We start from the raw sequence: 13,399 nt of genomic DNA, 5'->3' as shown, positions 1-13,399 counted from the left end.
AAGCCACAACCCCATATGCAAAGCGGTCATCAAGGCAAAGGGTGGCTACTTTGAAGAATAGCAAATATTAACTATATTTTTTGGTTACTAAATGAAGAGGGCACGACAAAACTGATTCCCTCTAAGGAGGCGGAAAAGATTTAGCATGGGTCCTCAGATCCTTAAAAAGGATCAACAGGTGCAACATCGAGAGCATCCTGACTGGTTGCATCACTGCCTGGTACGGCAACTGCTCTGCCTCCGACCGCAAGGCACTACAGAGGATAGTGCGTACGGCCCAGTACATCACTGAACTAAGCTGCCTGCCATCCAGGACCTCTACACCAGGCAGTGTCAGAGGAAGGCCCTAAAAATTGTCAAAGACCCCAGCCGCCCAAGTCGTAGACTGTTCTCTCTGCCACCGCATGGCAATCGGTACTGGAGTGCGAAGTCTAGGACTAAAAGGCTTCTCAACAACTTTTACCCCCAAGACATAAGACTCCTGAACAGGTAATCAAATGGTTACCCAGACTATCTGCATTGTGTCCCGCCACTCCCCCCACCAGCTAAACTAACCGGTGCTCCCGCACATTAACTCTGTACCGGTACCACCTGTATATGGCCTCGCTACTGTTATTTTTGCAGTCATTTAACTTTTTTTTCATTCTTTATCTATTGTTTACCTAATACCTCTTTTTTACTTTCAAAATGCACTGTTGTTTAGGGCATGTAAGTAAGTAAGTATAGCACTGTAAGGTCTTGTCATGACATGGGCCTTTCTGGGTATAGATCGTGGCATCCCCCTCTCTCTCTCTCTCTCTCCTGCACCCAGGTTATGTTATCTCAGGTCATAAATTCCTGGAGGTGACTCTCTCCCCATGGCCATGCAGAAAGAGAGACACATAGAGAGAACAAATGATTACACATGGCGAACTCCTAAATCCCCAAATGGGGATTTGATACAAAACGTCCACTTGTGAGTAGGTGGGAATGGTCCGTGGACACTTAAGGGGTGGGTATGAAGAGTGTGTTTCATTTGGTGACCTCAAAGAGGACATGAAACACATAACTAGATCTCTGAATATGTACATTTCTTAATTATGGGGTTTGCATCTAATTCTTGTATAAAATTAATGAGTAAAGATTAAACTATTTGTGAAATTATGTAAGGTGATGTTAAACCTTTAATGAAAGAGAATTGTATTCCCTTTAAAGTCATTGGCCCGCCCCCATGAGCACAGACATGAGCTTGCATCATGGGACAGCCCTTTTCTACTGTTACGAATAAAAAACCCTGCGAGGGAAAATCCTCTTCGGACCACAAAAACCCCAGCATAAGCTATGGTGCAGTGGTTGTTCAATTCCTAACCATACCACGTGGAGCATTGGCTACACGGCTGGAAATGGTTCAACTCTGAGACTATCGATCCCAACATAGTAAGGTCAAATCTTAGATACTAATTACTAGTCTGCAGCTAGAAATTATGTCAACCTGGGATGTGAAGACTGACAACCACCGAAACATCTATTCTATGAGAATTTCTGAATGGTACTCTGAAGTATCCATTCTAACCACAAACAATGATTGTCAGGGAGGCAGAGAGAGAGAGACGCTCAGAAAAACTCTCCAACAGACATACGGACGATTCCAACAGAGATCACGACGACACACTGAGCTTAAATATATATATTGATTGCAATTATTCCTGAATGAGTGAGCGTTCATGTGCAAAGGATTAGTATTTCAATTAATATAATTATCAACTGTGTAGTGACTCCTTTTGTCTTTCACAACCTTTTCAGTCCACACCCACTTCCCTTTGTCCACCAAGCCATCATATCAGCTCAGCCCACTAGGGAACCTCCAATATTAATTCCTTGTAACCATATCTACTGTGTTGTTTATGCATTTCTGTGATTATTTAGTTTGTTAGTAAATAAATTATTAAGATAATTGGTGTATGGATGATTCATAGCAAAGGCTGGATTCGTGCAGATAACCAACCATTTACGGTGTTTGGAATGAGACTAACGTGAGGTAAAGAATAATTAATGAATTAGAAGACTAATTGATCAGATATTAAAATATTTGAAGAGTTATATTAAGAAAATTATAACTTTGTAATCTGAAGATTTTCCTTGGAGCCCCGACTTCCTAGTTAATTACATGTACATGATTTGTTTAATTACTTAATAATAATTACAGAGAATCGATTTGATAAAATAACAGTCTTCACAAATGATGCCGAAGACACGACAGTCAACACCTGTTGAATTCGGTGCATGTGACGAATAAACTTTGATTTGATTTGATTCCATAGGTGTTATTTCATAGTTTTGATGTCTCCACTATTATTCTACAATGTAAAACATTTTAAAAATGAAGAAAAACACTGGAATGAGTATGTGTTCCAACTTTTGACTGGTACTGTATATGGGAGGGGTTGAGAGTAGCTTTAGGATGGGACTGGATGGTGTTCAGAGATAGATGGGAGGGGTGGAGAGTAGCTTTAGGATGGGACTGGATGGTGTTCAGAGATAGATGGGAGGGGTGGAGAGTAGCTTTAGGATGGGACTGGATGGTGTTCAGAGATAGATGGGAGGGGTTGAGAGTAGCTTTAGGATGGGACTGGATGGTGTTCAGAGATAGATGGGAGGGGTGGAGAGTAGCTTTAGGATGGGACTGGATGGTGTTCAGAGATAGATGGGAGGGGATTGATGGTGTTCAGAGATAGATGGGAGGGGTGGAGAGTAGCTTTAGGATGGGACTGGATGGTGTTCAGAGATAGATGGGAGGGGTTGAGAGTAGCTTTAGGATGGGACTGGATGGTGTTCAGAGATAGATGGGAGGGGTTGAGAGTAGCTTTAGGATGGGACTGGATGGTGTTCAGAGATAGATGGGAGGGGTTGAGAGTAGCTTTAGGATGGGACTGGATGGTGTTCAGAGATAGATGGGAGGGGTTGAGAGTAGCTTTAGGATGGGACTGGATGGTGTTCAGAGATAGATGGGAGGGGTTGAGAGTAGCTTTAGGATGGGACTGGATGGTGTTCATAGATAGATGGGAGGGGTTGAGAGTAGCTTTAGGATGGGACTGGATGGTGTTCAGAGATAGATGGGAGGGGTTGAGAGTAGCTTTAGGATGGGACTGGATGGTGTTCAAAGATAGATGGGAGGGGTGGAGAGTAGCTTTAGGATGGGACTGGATGGTGTTCAGAGATAGATGGGAGGGGTTGAGAGTAGCTTTAGGATGGGACTGGATGGTGTTCAGAGATAGATGGGAGGGGTGGAGAGAGATAGATGGGGGACTGGATGGTGTTCAGAGATAGATGGGAGGGGTGGAGAGTAGCTTTAGGATGGGACTGGATGGTGTTCAGAGATAGATGGGAGGGGTGGAGAGTAGCTTTAGGATGGGACTAAAAACAAACAAAAGATAACTATTGTCAAATATACTGTGTCTGTAAAATGTATATAGTATGTATAAACTGGAAGTAGAAGACTAAGTGTTGTTATCCATCAGTTTAGACCAATTAGGGGATGAATGAAAAACAAAGGGGGGTTGTCAAGCAGTCTGCTAAACCAACAGCCTGTCGTGTAGTCTGCTAAACCAACAGCCTGTCGTGTAGTCTGCTAAACCAACAGCCTGTCGTGTAGTCTGCTGTACCAACAGCCTGTCGTGTAGTCTGCTATACCAACAGCCTGTCGTGTAGTCTGCTATACCAACAGCCTGTCATGTAGTCTGCTATACCAACAGCCTGTCGTGTAGTCAGCTAAACCAACAGCCTGTCGTGTAGTCTGCTATACCAACAGCCTGTCGTGTAGTCTGCTGTACCAACAGCCTGTCGTGTAGTCTGCTATACCAACAGCCTGTTGTGTAGTCTGCTATACCAACAGCCTGTCGTGTAGTCTGCTATACCAACAGCCTGTCGTGTAGTCTGCTATACCAACAGCCTGTCGTGTAGTCTGCTAAACCAACAGCCTGTCGTGTAGTCTTCTATACCAACAGCCTGTCGTGTAGTCTTCTATACCAACAGCCTGTTGTGTAGTCTTACCAACAGCCTGTCGTGTAGTCTGCTATACCAACAGCCTGTCATGTAGTCTGAGAAATACCAGCTTAATGTGAAATTAGCCATTTGCAAAACATCTACATACAAATGATGAACACACCGGTTAGAGTGGATGTAATACATTTTGAGACAGTAAGACAAATATATCATGGATATTCTAAACTAAATATTAGCTTGAGAGGACATGAAATGTGATTAAGACAAGCTTGTAATGCAGCGTTCTACAATACTGGCTCTAGGGAGCCACAGGGGAAGCAGGGTTTTGTTCCAGCCAAGCACAAACACATCTATTTCAACTAGCAAGTGTTTGTGTTGGAGCTGAGCTAGGACACAAGCATGCACACTCTGTAGCTCTCCAGAACCAGGACTCAAGAACTCTGCTATAATAGAATATTAAAATGTAATATTGAAACCTGTCTATCTTGTCCATCTTCTCCAGATGATGCATATTTGCTGATGGGCCTGAACATCGAGGAGATTTACCCAGAGACCTCTAGTTTTATCACATATGACGGGTCGATGACCATCCCGCCTTGCTTTGAGACGGCCACATGGATCCTGATGAATAAGCCAGTGTACATCACACAAATGCAGGTCTGTCTCTACAGCAGCTTCTTACTGCTTAGCTACATAAGACTGTCAAACAGCAATTATGTTCCTTTACGTGCATTGTTCTCCCATTCATACTGAAATAATGCCTTTCCTTCACTTCCGATCCCCTCTCATCTCTGCTTTCCTAACCTCTCTCGTTCCATCCCTTCATTTACATACTCTACCTTTCCATCGTCTTTGTTCATGGACCTCCCTTCCCTCACCTCTCCTCCTCTCTCCTCTCCAGATGCACTCCTTACGACTGTTGAGTCAGAACCAGCCGTCTCAGATCTTCCTGAGTATGAGCGACAACGTTCGCCCGGTCCAACCTCTGAACAACCGCTGCATCCGGACCAACATCAACTTCAGCATGCAGGGCAAAGACTGTCCCAACAACAGGGCCCAGAAGCTCCAGTACCGAGGTAAACACAGCTAAAATCCACCCACCACCACCATTTTGTTAGTGATTTATTTAAACAAGGTCTGACTAGCAGACATACAAAATGGTGGTGAAGGAGACATGGACATTTACGTTGGTTGTTTTCTGTGTCTGCTTGTGTCCCTCATAAAGCAAAATACTACCTAAAACATAGTCTTATCAGCTTTGTAAAATATAGCTTTAACGTTTATAGATTTAAAATGTTTTAAAAAAGAGTGATTGTATATTACTTATCGTAATATTATAGCAATATTTCCAAACGGCGTCTGAGAGTGTGGGCCAAACTACTTCATAACTACAAAGCCAACTCAGCATCTCAGTGTGATTCGGGGACTCTGCATGCGGTCTGTTTATCATCTCCTCTCCTCTGTTTCAGCCAATATATCTGGGCAACTGCTGCACAAAATGTGAATTTTACCCCTGAAGCGTATATACAGTGAGGGCAAGAGGTAAACCCCCATTATTCATTGTATTCTTCTTCCAGGATCTATTGTACTGTAGCCAGACTGTTCTGTTATCTTATCCTCTCGCTCTCCGATGAAATTCTTATTCTGTGCAGCAGTTGTTGAGAGATTGAAACACACAGACACAGACACAGACACACAGAGAGACAGACAGACAGACAGACAGACAGACAGACGGACAGACAGACAGACACAGACGGACAGACGGACACACGGACAGACGGACACACGGACAGACGGACACACGGACAGACGGACACACGGACACACACGAGAATGTGTGCACCCACACATAATCAGGCTTACAGCCACACACATACACATTTTACACAAACACTTTTACCCCCCCCCACACACACACACATACACACACAGTATGTGGTACTCTACCTCTCCAACCAGCCCCTAGAGAGTAAACAGAAGCAGCACAATAGCAGCAGAGTTGTCTCTTGTCTTTAATTACACTAGTTGTACTTGTTAATCTAAGGTAAACCTGGAAGGCAGAGGAATGTCAGCCCCCTCATAGCTCGGTGTCAGTGGGCTAATTGAATGGGAAATGTATATTGGGATGCTAACAGACTGCTAACTAACAGATACTGTAGAAATGTTGTCATTTAGTGTACATTGCTAATATTAACATGGAACACCACAGCACCATATCACTATGCTCAATGCATTCTGTGTCAATCCTAACAATGTATTGCCATGTTAAAATGAATGTTATAGATGCTGCAGGATAGAAAGGGGCTCCATGCTAGACGTGCATGTGCACAGAAAGGAGTGTTCTTCTCACCCTGTCCCTCTCCTCTCTTCCAGTGAATGAGTGGCTGCTAAAGTAGTCTCTCTTGGGTGAGCACAGAAACAAGACACAATGACAGAGACAGGAGGGGGATATGAGAGAGAGAAAGCGAGAGAGAGAGAGAGAGGAAGGAAGGAAGGAAGGAAGGAAGGAAGGAAGGAAGGAAGGAAACAACTGGAAACCGCACCAAGGCTGCATCTCATCTAAGATTATTTCATGTAAAAAGAGAAAAAAAAGAAACTGAACATTATCAAGTAAAAGACTTTGTGTTGCTTTGCAAAGAGACGACTACTTTTCATACGTACATCGAGAACTATTTGAATTCCAACACATACTGACTGACACGTCCAGTACAAATATATCTATTACGAAACCTGTTTTGATACTGATACTTTTTTGGGAGATAACAAAATGTTTAAAACGTACAAAAACACCGAAGCATTTATTTCATACAGCCTCTTCTTCACACGGACTGAGTAGGACTGATTGGGACTTTTAGCCTTTGTACATAGACACCTTGCTACCAATGAGATCTTAAGGACTTATCAAGACGACGCCCCTAGTGGTTTAGACAGAGAAGGTCTTCAAGGCTCATAGCTGCGTCGTCATCACCGTCACTTACAAGGCATGCCGACTGCAACAACCCAAGAGAGCTAGACCGTACAGTCTTGCCTTGTAATAGTAGGTCATTATCAAAGCAACAACGGGACAGGATCTTCTGTCTAACTGATGAACCGATGAGTGTCTTGGCCTTTGTTGTATATAGTATAATTATCAGTACTGCTGAAAAACTGAATATGTAAAGAAAAATACAAATAAACATTTTAAAAGATATATTAAGAGGATTAAAAAAAGATGAGTATTTTAAAGGCCCAGTGCAGTCAAAAATGTGATTTCTTGTGTTTTATATTTCCACACTATGAGGTTGGAATAATACTGTGAAATTGTGAAAATTATGATAATGCCCTTTTAGTGTAAGAGCTGTTTGAAAAGACATCCTGAAATTTCAGCCTGTTTTGGTGGGATGGAGTTTTGGCCTGCCTGGTGACATCACCATGCAGTAAATTAGTTAATAGACCAAAAGAGTTCCAAACCTCTCAGACAATAACAGATAACTGTCTGTTTTTCCCCTCCCCAATCAGACCAATCCCAGACAGGTCTAGCAAAATTCTTGCTTGAGAAATTGCCCTTTGCTAAGAAGCTATTTTTTGTTTATTTTTGGCCATTTTAATTGAAAATAAATCACAGTAAGGTACTTAATTGTTATCCAGAAATGATTTGATATTGAGATTAACACTGGCTGCAATGGACCTTCAAACGCTTGGTTCACTTTGAATTGTGGAAGCAGTTCTGAGCTGAAGCCTGTTTTATTGCTTACAATGGTCTTACACTGTGTTTGAGTAATGTTATCAGCCCAATAAATGTGTCTGGAAAGTTCACTTTGGAAAATATGCTTCACTTTACATTGTTGTTTCTATGTATATGGTTTTGTGCTAAGTTATTGAATGAAGTTAGCGTGGTGAGCTGTACACGTTGGTGAGTGAGCAGACCGGTCTCAACTACAGCAAGACGCTATATGTCATCCACTGGAGAATCCTCAGAGGATTTCATAAAAATAAATAAGTTATACTTTTTAGATAAAACTATACTAAATATATTCACATCACAAAATAAATAATTCAAACACATTGTTTGGCAATGTGCTGTACTCTGTAGGGAACGACCGTGGTGTAACCGGAGGACAGCTGGCTTCCGTCCTCCTCTGGGAACATTGATTCAATACAAAACCTATGAGGCTCATGGTTCTCACACCTTCCATAGACTTCCACAGTAATTATAAAAACTTCCATAGGACCTCCTCCAACCTATCAGAGCTCTTACAGCATGAACTGACATGTTGTCCAACCAATGAAAAGATCAGAGCATTAATCTAGTATTGAATGCATACGCTACAGATAACTAGCACTGCAGTGTATAAAATGTGGTGAGTGGTTGACTCAAAGAGAGAGAAAGACAATAGTTGAACCATTTCGAACAATTTCTTTTAAAATGAAGGAGTGACGAGATAGAGAGCTAGCTATATATATATTTTAATTACTGCATTGAAGTCTTCAAGTGAAGGGAAGAGGGGAGAAAAAAGGCATATGCGAGAAGGAATACAACAAGCTGTTTGTATCTTGTTATGAAAGTGAACTGTTTGCTTGTTTATTTGTTTATTTTTTTTATTTCACCTTTATTTAACCAGGTAGGCTAGTTGAGAACAGGTTCTCATTTGCAACTGCGACCTGGCCAAGATAAAGCATAGCAGTGTGAACAGACAACACAGAGTTACACATGGAGTAAACAATTAACAAGTCAATAACACAGAGAAAAAAAGGGGAGTCTATATACAATGTGTGCAAAAGGCATGAGGTAGGCGAATAATTACAATATTGCAGATTAACACTGGAGTGATAAATGATCAGATGGTCATGTACAGGTAGAGATATTGGTGTGCAAAAGAGCAGAAAAGTAAATAAATAAAAACTGTGGGGATGAGGTAGGTGAAAATGGGTGTGCTATTTACAGATAGATTATGTACAGCTGCAGCGATCGGTTAGCTGCTCAGCTAGCTGATGTTTGAAGTTGGTGAGGGACATAAAAGTCTCCAACTTCAGCGATTTTTGCAATTCGTTCCAGTCACAGGCAGCAGAGTACTGGAACGAAAGGCGGCCGAATGAGGTGTTGGCTTTAGGGATGATCAATGAGATACACCTGCTGGAGCGCGTGCTACGGATGGGTGTTGCCATCGTGACCAGTGAGCTGAGATAAGGCGGAGCTTTGCCTAGCATGGCCTTGTAGATGACCTGAAGCCAGTGGGTCTGGCGACGAATATGTAGCGAGGGCCAGCCGACTAGAGCATACAAGTCACAGTGGTGGGTAGTATAAGGTGCTTTAGTGACAAAAAGTTGGCACTGTGAAAAACTGCATCCAGTTTGCTGAGTAGAGTGTTGGAAGCAATTTTGTAGATGACGTCGCCGAAGTCGAGGATCGGTAGGATAGTCAGTTTTACTAGGGTATGCTTGGCAGCGTGAGTGAAGGAGGCTTTGTTGCGGAATAGAAAGCCGATTCTTGATTTGATTTTCGATTGGAGATGTTTGATATGGGTCTGTTTGATATGGGTCTGGAAGGAGAGTTTGCAGTCTAGCCAGACACCTAGGTACTTGTGATCAGGGATGGATCCATTCCGCCTATTCTGTTGATTCTGTTGGAATTCAAATTGAAACGGAAGAAAACGGAAGGAAACGGGTATAAACATACCTGACTTTGTCCAGTTGAACTAATGATTACACCCTAAATCAGCTAGATACAGGCAGGAATGTGCAAGACGGTATTGAATGTCATGGTCTGTCTGTCCCCTCAAATCTTTCTCTGGACCTGTGTGCACCTACGTTTTAATCGTTCGTTCATAGACTACGTTGTAGCAACCTCATGATGGTTATAGGGGAAATTCGAGTATCATGTGACTATTAGGCTAAATCTATCAATGTTGCATTGAACTGGGTGAATGGAATATGAATGTCAGTCATCCAATGTGGTGTAATAGAAATAAGGCCACGCTCATGAAAAAAATATCTTCCTCTCTCATCTCAAAGGGCACCGACCACCATGTGATGTTAGTATCACCTCCTTGGTGTCTCACGCATGGTACAAGGTACCAGACACCTATCAATCAAGCTATGTCATAGAAAACGATATGTAAAATAGATTGACCATGCCTGAGAATGGGTGAAGCTGAAAGGTTTTATTCAAAGAGGCATTGAAGCATTGAGGGATAATCAGGATGACACAATTCCACCAATTCTTTCAATATTACATATAAGAGTCAAACCATTAAAAATGTGCTGAGACTAATTTCCCCTGTACATTAAACATTATCATGTTTGTGTTCTTAGATGATGGTCGGTTTTGAGTTAGTGAGGGGATTGAACCGTTTGTTTGTGGATAAACCTTGGGTGCCTCGATGGTTGGTGGCTTAAGGCTAATAACATACAGAGAACATGAGAGAAAATGCAATTGTAGAATCAACCTGACAATAACTTTAACAATTGACAATGGCAACCGAAGATAGTGTAATTGCCATTAGATCACTTTTTATCATATTGTCTTCAAGTATTCAATCTGTCCTCAATCAACGCAAAGGACTTTACGTGCGACAGCAGAAAATCAAATCAGAGTATGTTGGCGAAATCCCTTTACGCTCACACTCTGTTTGGATGGTGTTGGACTCCTCTGCCATCTTAGGCTACTCCACCAGTAGCAATTCTCATGCAGACAAAGGTACAGCTACTGTCACACTTGATGTCATCGAAGCCCTCAGCCCCTGTAGAGGACAATGTCCATGTTAGTCTCGGTGGAAGGCAACAGAGTAATGACAACAGCGCTTCAATCAATGCGACAAATATGGAAAATTACAAACATCATATGATATGTTACTGTGAAGTTTGACCGTGTTTATGCACTTCTTACTATGTATTTGATCGTTCAGTCCTTCATACAGTGTCCCTGTGCTTCAGGCTTCAAACGGAACTGCATTGTAGCACGCGTGACATTTAAAGGTAATTTCCAATTGAGCAGACACCTGCAGTGTTAACCTTGAATGCGATCTCCGTGAATGCGGGAACGTTGCCTTTAAAAGGCGCATTGTCAATACGGATTGGGATCCCGGCATAAGTGTCACACATCCAATTTAAACTTTACTGACCTGCATAAGAGTTCAGTGCCACACAGTCTTCTTCTCCCCACTGCTGAGCTTTGGCACTTTCGGACCAGAACCAATTCACGGATGACCCATCAGTCCACACATAATTCCCTTCCTGTCAGGGAGAACATTTCAAGGCTATCAACATCTCAGTGAAGGGCAGTAGTAAATTATCAACTGCCCAAATTAAAGAGATGTGAAATAAGACCATAGTAAGTGCTGACATGAGTGTTAAGGATTGTTTTACCTGATCCAGATCATTCAGTCCTACCCAGGCGTAAGCAGAGATACTCTGGGTCTGCTTCACCATGGAAAGGAGAAGCTGGTATTCTTCAACACTGTGGACAGCAGCAAGGGTGCCCCTATCTCTCTTGCAGTAATCCTTTATGAAGAAACATCCATATTTTAATTGATTTATTTTACAAGCCTTGACTTTGTAGACATTTGATCAGTAGTGGTACACGGACGGAAAACTAATTTATATGGTAATTTGGGGTATTATCAACAGTGAAATGTCTCAGCCTCCATCTTTTTTTCACTAATTGGTGTTTTAACCAATCACATAAGATTTTTGCACATCAGATCTTTTTCAGCAGTGATCTGATTGGTCAAAAGACAAATTAGTGAAAAAATATCAGAATTGTGCTGCCTGTGTAGTCGCAGCCTGAGTATTGCAGAAACACAACATGAAGAACATAAAAAGTGTCTATGGATGAAATAGATGAAAACAACTTTTCAAAACATGAAAAACATTCCAAATAAATGCATTGGTGTGTTTCATTGGAAAACACATTGACACTTTTAGGTTTGCTTGTGCTAATCCCTGGTAAGTACAGTAAAATACTGTTAAATACAACCCCCCCCCCTCGATTAATTTAATGAATCCATTCATTCATTCCGAATACAGTAGCATTTCTTCGCTGTATAGATTCTGTATTTTGCATGTTTTCACTGTATTTCGAACATTTTCAAACAATATGATTAATCACAATTAAAACTTTAGTGCATAAAAATTACAAAAAGTTCAAATGAGTTAACTGATTTACTCTGATATTTATATTGCAGTAGGTCAACTGTAACATGAAATACAGAATGTTACTTTCCACTGAGCTGCCTGGAAGTTAGTGTCAGTGTAATAAAAATAAGGTCATATTAATTGGAAGTTTAAGTTATTTAATATTCTCTTTTACACCATCATTGTAAATGCAAGTGTTGATTAGATTCGCTGCAGGTGGGACACTTACCAGTGCTTGCTGCCATCCCATTTGTTTATTAACCATTCTGTAGCAATGGGGTATTGTACTGTCTGGTCCAGTATATCCACTTGGACAGATATCTGCAGAGAATGTACTTTTTATTTTAAATCCATGCAAGCTTGAAACCTAACTACTACTAATCACTTAGAACAGCAAATAGAAGAGAGAGAAAAAAGACATTCAAAATAAACTGGAATCAAATGGGATTGGTTGTCACTTACAATAAGGATCGTGGCGGAGGGCTCCAGTTCCCAGAAGGGTGAGGAGGAGACAGGCAAGAACAGACACAGTTACGACTCCCATGATGATGGATCGAAGATCGTGGTGGTCTTTTGGCCTTCTACTGCAGTTCTTCCTGTAAAACAGAATTATATCACAAAGTTTATTACTCAGGAGAACCCACAGCGTTACAGATTCATGTAGGATATAGATATAATTATTATTTAAATACTACAATGTTTTTTGCCAACAACAAATTAGAACATTTTAGGCCAGGATTTAATCTGATCGCGCTTTGTCTGCAATGCACATTTTAAAGGCAATGTTTCTGTGTTGGCAGAGACCACATTCCTGTCGGCTCAATCAGAAATGACTTTTAAATGATACATTGTCCAAATCCGTGATTGGATAGAATCCCGGCCCTTAATTTATACTTTTTGAGGCATAACCATGTTGATATTATGTCTCTCTCTTTTTTTAAAGACAATAGTTAAAAGTTCTTCTAAAATCGTAAAGACCCTCACCAAATTCAGAAGAGAGAAACTGATGTCTTCCTTGAAGTGTTTCTTCAACCAGAAAGGGCAGGTGTCTTTTCAATTCAAATGTTATCCCTTTTAAAGAGACATTTGGGGAAGTAGAAGTAGAGATATCATCTGCAAGTCATATACCATTGCAGCAAGTAGTGATTATGATCCATCATATCCTTGGCCCTGTCCATTCTTTTAAATATTGTTTTATTTTAATCGTATGTAGCCTTACATTGAGGCCTACGCATTGCTATGTCCTCTTTATGGTGGTTGTGAGAAGTACATACACACTAAGAAGCACATACACACTAAGAGGCAC

The 13,399-nt window shown here is 41.3% G+C and overlaps 2 protein-coding genes across 3 annotated transcripts in view; one reads left to right on the top strand and one right to left on the bottom strand.

Moving 5' to 3' along the window:
- The window catches only part of LOC124048120 (carbonic anhydrase-related protein 10-like), a 482,986-nt gene extending 475,699 nt beyond the window's left edge, over positions 1-7,287 (top strand). Inside the window, exons 8-11 of one of the 2 annotated variants that reach the window (XM_046368562.1) lie at positions 4,484-4,638; positions 4,883-5,057; positions 5,451-5,523; positions 6,355-7,286. In XM_046368562.1, the coding sequence (XP_046224518.1) occupies positions 4,484-4,638; positions 4,883-5,057; positions 5,451-5,485 (365 nt within the window). In that variant the 3' untranslated portion in view covers positions 5,486-5,523; positions 6,355-7,286. Of the gene's footprint in view, positions 1-4,483; positions 4,639-4,882; positions 5,058-5,450; positions 5,524-6,354 lie in introns of both variants that reach the window. The other variant, XM_046368564.1, reaches the window with a different exon arrangement.
- A 2,819-nt stretch (positions 7,288-10,106) lies between these two features.
- Positions 10,107-13,141, bottom strand: LOC124047547 (alpha-N-acetylgalactosamine-specific lectin-like). Its single transcript, XM_046367858.1, has 6 exons — positions 13,078-13,141; positions 12,556-12,689; positions 12,323-12,414; positions 11,326-11,460; positions 11,082-11,193; positions 10,107-10,700 (listed from the first exon to the last, which is right to left on the bottom strand). The coding sequence occupies exons 2-6, from the start codon at positions 12,635-12,637 to the stop codon at positions 10,618-10,620; spliced, it is 504 nt and encodes a 167-aa protein (XP_046223814.1). The 5' UTR covers positions 12,638-12,689; positions 13,078-13,141; the 3' UTR covers positions 10,107-10,617.
- Positions 13,142-13,399: the final 258 nt, after the last annotated feature.

This window comes from Oncorhynchus gorbuscha, linkage group LG11, assembly GCF_021184085.1.
Source record: "Oncorhynchus gorbuscha isolate QuinsamMale2020 ecotype Even-year linkage group LG11, OgorEven_v1.0, whole genome shotgun sequence".
NCBI lineage: Eukaryota > Metazoa > Chordata > Actinopteri > Salmoniformes > Salmonidae > Oncorhynchus > Oncorhynchus gorbuscha.
This window is presented reverse-complemented; position numbering and strand designations above follow the sequence as displayed.

Excerpts from the sequence above, each read along its gene's own strand:
- LOC124047547 (XM_046367858.1), bottom strand. The coding sequence starts at position 12,637 with ATGGGAGTCGTAACTGTGTCTGTTCTTGCCTGTCTCCTCCTCACCCTT. Across the intron at positions 11,461-12,322 it reads TGGGATGGCAGCAAGCACTG|GATTACTGCAAGAGAGATAG; the intron begins GTAAGTGTCCCA and ends TTCTTCATAAAG. Across the intron at positions 11,194-11,325 it reads GACTGAATGATCTGGATCAG|GAAGGGAATTATGTGTGGAC; the intron begins GTAAAACAATCC and ends TCTCCCTGACAG.